Source organism: Priapulus caudatus, unplaced genomic scaffold (genome assembly GCF_000485595.1).
Source record: "Priapulus caudatus unplaced genomic scaffold, Priapulus_caudatus-5.0.1 Scaffold35, whole genome shotgun sequence".
Taxonomy (NCBI): domain Eukaryota; kingdom Metazoa; phylum Priapulida; class Priapulimorpha; order Priapulimorphida; family Priapulidae; genus Priapulus; species Priapulus caudatus.
The window spans coordinates 21,235-28,515 of record NW_014577096.1 but is presented as its reverse complement, the minus strand read 5'-3'; the positions used below and the strand labels follow the sequence as shown (position 1 = coordinate 28,515).

General features: G+C 41.8%; 1 protein-coding gene across 3 annotated transcripts; it reads left to right on the top strand.

Moving 5' to 3' along the window:
* Positions 1–16: 16 nt before the first annotated feature.
* LOC106817882 lies at positions 17–3,038 on the top strand. 3 transcript variants are annotated; one of them, XM_014822606.1, is made up of 4 exons: positions 17–642; positions 802–1,075; positions 1,347–1,901; positions 2,195–3,038. In XM_014822606.1, the coding sequence occupies exons 1-4, from the start codon at positions 487–489 to the stop codon at positions 2,230–2,232; spliced, it is 1,023 nt and encodes a 340-aa protein (XP_014678092.1). In that variant the 5' UTR covers positions 17–486; the 3' UTR covers positions 2,233–3,038. The 3 variants fall into 3 exon arrangements, with proteins under 3 accessions (XP_014678092.1, XP_014678087.1, XP_014678080.1); XM_014822601.1 differs by having other exon boundaries at positions 802–1,003; positions 1,347–3,038; XM_014822594.1 differs by having other exon boundaries at positions 1,347–3,038.
* The last annotated feature ends 4,243 nt before the right edge of the window (positions 3,039–7,281 follow it).

Genomic DNA, 7,281 nt, shown 5'->3' with positions numbered 1-7,281 from the left:
TAGGCCTAGGCCTAAATCTGTTTTTACATACCTTAGGAGGATTACGATCTATTTTGTTTATCAATCATTAGTAGGCCTACATCATCTTGTTTTTTTCTCTCAGGGAGTGAACTTGATAACTCAGATGTGGATACAAACTACATTCCTACTGATGGTGAATCAACCTTGGATAGTGAGCCTGAATCAGCTGACGCAGATGATAATGCTGATGATGATATTGAATCAGCTGACGCAGATGATAATGCTGATGATGATATTGAAGCAGCTGATGCAGATGATAATGCTGATGAAGATATTGAAGCAGATGATAATGCTGATGAAGATATTGAAGCAGATGATGCAGATGATAATGCTGATGAAGGTACTAAGCCGAAGCGACGTAAACGTCCAGCGGTAGCGAAATGGAAGTCATCAATTACTAAAGCTAAACGTTTAAAAGGGGAGGCTTTCAAGAATCGCAAAGGGAAGGAGAGACCGGCAACAAAAATGGGACCCCCTTGTCGATCTGAATTCTGCCGCAAATCAAATCTGCGAAGTTGCCAGTCCTTGAGTGAGGAACAGCGGCAAAGAATCTTTGACAGATTCTGGTCAATGATGTCCTGGGAAGAACGTAGATCAAATGTACATACTTTGGTAAATAAGGTAAGGTATAGTACTGTATTACTAAATAATAAAATATTCAATTTAAACTACTACAGTACTAACATTTAACACCACATTTACTGTATAGTGTACTAAAACTAAAAAGTAGCCTGCCAGTTGTCGGTGTGTTGAATTATGTTTGTGATTCTTTCCTTGCAGGTTGATATAAAGCAGAAGAAGAATCTAGCATCAAGGCGAAAAACTTCCTTCTCCTACAACTTAAAACTGAGTGATGCAACATCAATTCCAGTGTGCAAATCCTGTTTCAGTTCAACGCTTGGTCTGTCGCAAAGAACCGTTGTGTCATGGTTGCAGGATGAGAATAACAAACCTCCACTTCAGCCCAAGACTCCCAAAACTGGTAGGATTAAGTTAATTTATTTCTTTATGGGTCCCAGGTCTCCCAGGACTCGCCGGAGTCTCCCGGAAATCGGTATCACTCTCCCACACTCCTGCGAGTGAGCAAAAATCTCCTGGAAACGAATCAATCTAACGCAAATTGGACATAAAGATTATTTATGAATATTTCCTCATACAATGGTATTAATGTCCCGCAGGGTACGGGTTGAACTACATGCAATGAAATTCAATCAAATGTGTTCCTGAAATGGTTTCTCCCAACGTGGGAGCCCAGTAAAAGTAGACTGGCTGGAGGGGCTCCATAAATAAAGTCAACTAAATATATTCACTTTAATTTTTTGCAGGTAAATGTGTTCCAGTGGGAGAGGCTGACCTAAACTTCTTGAAGAACTGGCTGACCAATCTACCAAGCCTCCCATCGCATTACTGCCGTAGTGTTCCGGCATACAAGAACAAGAAGTTTTTATATCCTGGCACTACAAAGGCAAATTTGTATCCTTTATACAAACAAGCTGCAACAGAAGCTGGTGCTCGTGTCGTCGGGGAGAAACTTTTCAGTAGAGTGTTTGAGGCAGAACATTTTTCAGTCTTTATCCCAAGAAAAGACCAGTGTGATGTGTGTGTGAGCGCCAAACATGGTAATCTGGATCAGGCTACCCTAGATGCACACATACAAGCCAAAGATCGAGCTAGAGCAGAGAAATCAAAAGACAAGGAGGCAGCTAATGATGAGCTGTCAGTGTGGACAATGGACTTACAGGCAGTACTCCTTTGTCCCAAGTCGAAGGCCAGCAAACTGTATTATAAGACTAAGATGCAAGTCCATAATTTTACACTGATGAACCTGAAAACCAAGGAGGGTTGCTGCTATGAGTGGGATGAAACTGAAGGAAACTTAGGTAGTGAAGTATTTGCCTACCTCCAGTGGAAGCACTTTGACAGAGTAATTCACAACAACCCTGGTATAAAAACCATAATTATCTGGAGTGATGGTTGTGGATACCAGAACCGTAACGTAACCGTTACCAATGCGTTCTTAAATCTTGCAATGAAGCATGATATTAGAATTATTCAGAAATATCTTGTTCCTGGCCACACCCAAATGGAGTGTGATAGCATGCATAGCACAATTGAGAGGAAGTTGGATGTATGTGAAATCTTTACCCCTCATGATTATGTGGTTATATTTCAGAGTGCGCGTATTCGACCCTCTCCATATCATGTTTTTGAAGTCTACCACGACCAAATTATGAAGTTGGATGGTGGTTATGTCCAAAGTATCAGACCAGGAAAGAGAGCTGGTGATGCTACAGTACACCAACTAAGAGCGTTGTGTTATTGTAGTTCAGGGGAAATCCAATATAAATTGGATTTCAATGAAACATCAGATTGGGTAACCTTACCCCAAAGGATAAGCATCCCCAATGAACCACTGGAATGGGTGCGACACTTTGAGGGGCAGATGCCATTGTCCAACAGAAAATTCAATGATCTTCAGGCCATGAAGTCAGTCATGCCACGGTGTGTGCATCAGTATTATGACTCCTTACCGCATTTGGAAGCATAAATCAATTCTTACGGTACAATGTTAGTGCACGCCTGTCATTATTGTATAGAAAAATCCCCTGATACAGACAATGAAGTCAGTCAGAACAGTGTATTCATCTTTTTTTTAACTACCTAGCACATTTACAGGCATAATTCTATCTATTCATGATATAATTGCATTACATGGTCATACTGGTAATCATAGAAATATTGCCTAAGTCACATTTCCTGTAAGACATAATGCCCAAGTCATGTGTCAAACTGCATAAGTCACGCGCTGATCATTAGACATTTTGCCTAAGTCACCTGCGGCCATTTTGTATGCACACAACCAGTTGGTGTATATTGTATGTTAATTGTAACATTATCATGCATTAAGTAAATAATAATTGTGAATAAATATGATCTCGTTTAAATTTAAAACAATTTTTTTTGTTTTTCTCTAAAGTAGTAAAAATGACTTAGGCAATTATCGTAGCAGGATGACGATATGTTGAATATTCATTGAGAGCGCACGAGAGATTATACTAAGTCACTTTCTATGGCACATATAGTATAATCATGCTTTACATGACGAGCAGATGTGTCGCACATTCTATAATACAGAACTCCTGGTACAGGCGTGTGGCAGAGCGAAGGGCTATAGTTTTAGAGGTACGTTTTAGAGGTGACGTAATACTGGCATATCGAACTATTGACAAAGTTGTGAACACGGTCGTTCGTAGAATCCTAGCATTGCCGATGTAGTAGACTCGAGTGTAGACAGGATTTCTAATGTCGAGTGGCATGATGAACATATCGTAAGAATTGATTGCGACGATCGGCAATTACAGTTAAATTAGGAGATTCCCTAAAATATAGTGATCTATAGTTCATGCAAACAATTGAAACAAACTGTTAACAAATACAACATGACAGTTATAACATATAATGGCAGAATTAAGACATGGTCAGAATGTATTGTTAGTACGATGCCTCATAAACTGTCTTCTTTCCATGTGTTCTGCTAACAGTAACAGCTAGTTAAAAAAATGCGACATGAGTTGATGAGTGATTTAATGAAGACACGGAAAGAATGCATACGGAAGTATATTCGTACTTACCCAATACTTCATAATTTACTAAGGGCATACTTGAGCAGGGGCAAAATCCACTATATAGACAATAATACACTATATAACACTATACTTGCGTCGCTCGCGACCAGAAACGCATGTGTAGCGCGATGTGTACGGTAGCCGTAGACGCGCGGCAGAATGAATGCACCGCCCCCGGGTCACAGCCTATCGCACGCAGGTCGTCAGAACAGACTCTCACCTAACCAAGCTAGCTATAGATCACGTGCGCGTGCTGAGATGTAGCGTTTTTGCCCCCTCCCTCCGTTAACATTTATTTACAAGTAAATTGCAATTAGCGTCTCGTCGGCGCCGAACTGCCGAGCGCGAAATGAATAATTACACCGGCGGCTTATATACGCGCATATATAGCCCGCCGAGCGGTCTGCAAGCGAGCCTTATTCCTCCTCTCGCTCTTTCCCCTGCTCTCGCTCCCCGTTTCTTTACGTTCACCGTATGTTTCTCTCACACTCTATCTCTACACCGCCCACTCGCGCCTTCCCCTCCTCTCTCTCTCTCTCGTCTCTTTCTCTTCTTTCTCCCGCCTCTCTCCCCCCTCTCTCTCTCTCTCTCCTCCTCCTCTCTCTCTCTCTCTCTCTCTCTCTCTCTCTCTTCTTTCTTTCTTTCTTCCCGTCCTCCTCTCCCCCTCTCTCTCTCTCTCTCTTCCCCTCCTCTCTCCCCCTCTCTCTCTCTCTTTCTCCCTCTCCTTTCAGGGCCGTAGGCTGAGCAAATTCCTAGCGGGCGGTGTAATGATGAGCGACGGGCGGTGTAGAGGTGTGTGCATGCATGTCTAGGCATGGTAGGGGTGGGTGTGATACAAGGCTTTCACGGATAAGTGACCAAAAAAATCACGTTATAGGGTTATTTACGATTTTTAGCTAAACTTATTTTTACATTTTGCTCCAAAATCTAGGGGGCAGCTGCCCCTTGCCCCCCCCCCCAGAGGCTACGGCCCCGTATTTGGCCAACTAACTACGTATGTAAAACACACACTCGTAGGAATGCTGTTACCTTGGTTGCGCGCACGGGGAAAATACACGTGAAAAATTTCGTTTTGTAATCGCGATTATCACTTCAGTATTCATTTTACTGACATATTATAAATTAACCCTTTGACCTCTAACTGTGAAGCCAACACGCTAGCGCTCTGGGCATGTGCGCAATATTTGCATGCAAATCTAACCACCGTGTAAAGTTAAGTAAAGTTAATAAGCTCATTCATCTTCAGTAACTCAAACATTATTGCTGCATTTAGCGAATATATCTCAAGTGGCCGGTTAGTGTATAGGTTGGGACATGCCCTTGAGTTATTTATCGTATCAGCCGTTTATACACACATGCTGTAAGGGTTAGACCATAGGGTTAGACACAACTATGCGATATATAGCATGCATAGATCATCACGTAATTCGATTCATTGTTTAATCAGACTTAGCGTCAATGTTTTAAATTCGTCATTCGGTATTCATGTTTAGCGTTAACGCCATCTGATGAACTGCCTGGCGCACAGGGTCAAGATACTTCCAGAGTGTTCTGTCTTCCTGTATGGTGTTGTTCAGGGTTTTGTCGCATTCTCTCTTCCTATTTTCCTGATAGATTTTACAGTCATGTCTATAATGGTGAATCAGCGCCATTTCCTGGTCCGCGTGGCAAGTGTCATCGTAGCCAGGTTGCACGTGGTAGGCAATGTGATTTCCAAGCACAAGAACTGCGTCGCTGTTAAACAGACATTTCAAGAATATTTGAGTATTATCTAGCACGACGTGAAGGTATTCGGGAATGTCGTTGTGGTCCTGCTGGTGGAACTCATCGAGGAACATACTCTGACGAAAGCAATACGAGGCGCACGGTGGAACAAGCTGAGATTCTTCGTCAACCGGTCGGCCACACGTAGCATCCGTAGAATTGGACTCTCGATCCTTGTCAAAGTAGTCGGTGCGATCAGGGATCTTAGCGAAAGTGCGCTTCGGTGGGGCAGCAGCAATTTCCTTCTCTGCCTCACTTATTAGCTGCATGCTTATTAGTGAGATGCTGCCGCGGAACGATTACCTCGTCAAGGTCGAGATTGATGACGTAATCGTACGCATAGTTTACACGGTGCGTTTTGGACGTATGCGTCTGACGTACCTACGTCTGGGACGCATCGCGAGTGTGCGCGCTCAGATACAAGGTCAATGACATTTTCAAGGTCACGTTGGCTGAAAGCCTATTTACAGGTGCATTGTCTGTAAATTTCATTCGACATACATGTTAACGCGACATTTCCACATTTTAAACTAGTATAGTTATAGTTATAGTTAAACTAGTATAGTTATAGAGACAAGTCTCAATTACCCACGGCCCTTCGCGGTTCCAGTAGCACTCGATGGATGCCTTTATGGGGATTTCCTAAATTCATTTCTCAGCCTTGTTACAGGCCGAGAGGCAATGTAATAAAGCCATGCAATAACACATCGTAGTAAAGTATTGAAGTAGTAAAGGGATGGAATGTAATATAATAAAATGTAGGTAGGCCTAGGCCTATGCATTAATTTTATAATGTCAAAATGTGAAAACACTTGGATGTAATTTACAGATAAACATGTATCTTAAAGATTTACATGTGTCGTCTGCATACAATATAGAATAATCATTTACATCTAACAAAACAACATAGGTAAGTGCTCAAAAGCTAGCTGATATACTCAGACTGCGCACTGTGTATGGACATACACAGATGATACCATATGATGATACCAATTTAATCTTTCATGTCGAACGAGCGCACATTATGTTGTTAACGAATGTAAACTGTCCATACCTTGATTTATTCCACACGGAATCCATCTATTTATTCCGCGTAGAAAGCCTCACGTAGACTGAACGTCCTGGTCCTCGCTTTCACTTGGTTGGTATATGGTTCACTTGGTTCACTTGGTTCGCTTTCACTTGGTTGGTTCACTCGCTTTCACTTGGTATATGTTACGAGTAATATACTAATAATGCCACGCGAACACCCCGCGCACCTCGCTGTCTCAAGATTAATTTAATTCATATCAAACGTACCCACATCCATCGTCTTATGGACGCCACGTGATATGTATAGTCTCGCTGTCTCCTCATCTCATCCATAAACCATACCAAATATTTCCATTAAATTCTCGTATGAAGTCACATGAAGCAATTATCACAGGTAACCCGTGGTCTTTACTGGGCAAATTAATAATGGCGGCAGGTAGGACCATGCCGTTCTGCGCGGGGTCACGTGCGCGGCGGCTGTCGCGAAAATGAAGTCTGTCGTACGTGCGCTGTAGAGTACTTCACAACGGCAGCAAACTCCAGGCACAATATCCAGGCATATATCAGGCATATTATCCAGGCAGCAAAATCCAGCATTCTCGTTAAAAAATTAGTCTCGTTTGAGAGAGAAATCCGTCAGTTATATATCAAACGAACATTATATCATATTACGTATTAAATTAAATTATATTATATTGTATTGTATTATATTATATTATATTATATTATATTATATGTGCACAAGATTATTTGCGCGTGGAAACATTGTAATTAGGCAAAGCCGGCGCCTTTATTAATCGGCGATATCATAGTGTTAATAATTTTTCGTGAAGCGAGT

Bases quoted from the DNA above. Each gene is read 5' to 3' on its own strand.
- LOC106817882 (XM_014822594.1), top strand. From the start codon at position 487: ATGGGACCCCCTTGTCGATCTGAATTCTGCCGCAAATCAAATCTGCGA. The intron at 643-801 runs GTAAGGTATAGT...CTTTCCTTGCAG, and splicing joins TACATACTTTGGTAAATAAG to GTTGATATAAAGCAGAAGAA. The intron at 1,076-1,346 runs GTATCACTCTCC...AATTTTTTGCAG, and splicing joins CCGGAGTCTCCCGGAAATCG to GTAAATGTGTTCCAGTGGGA.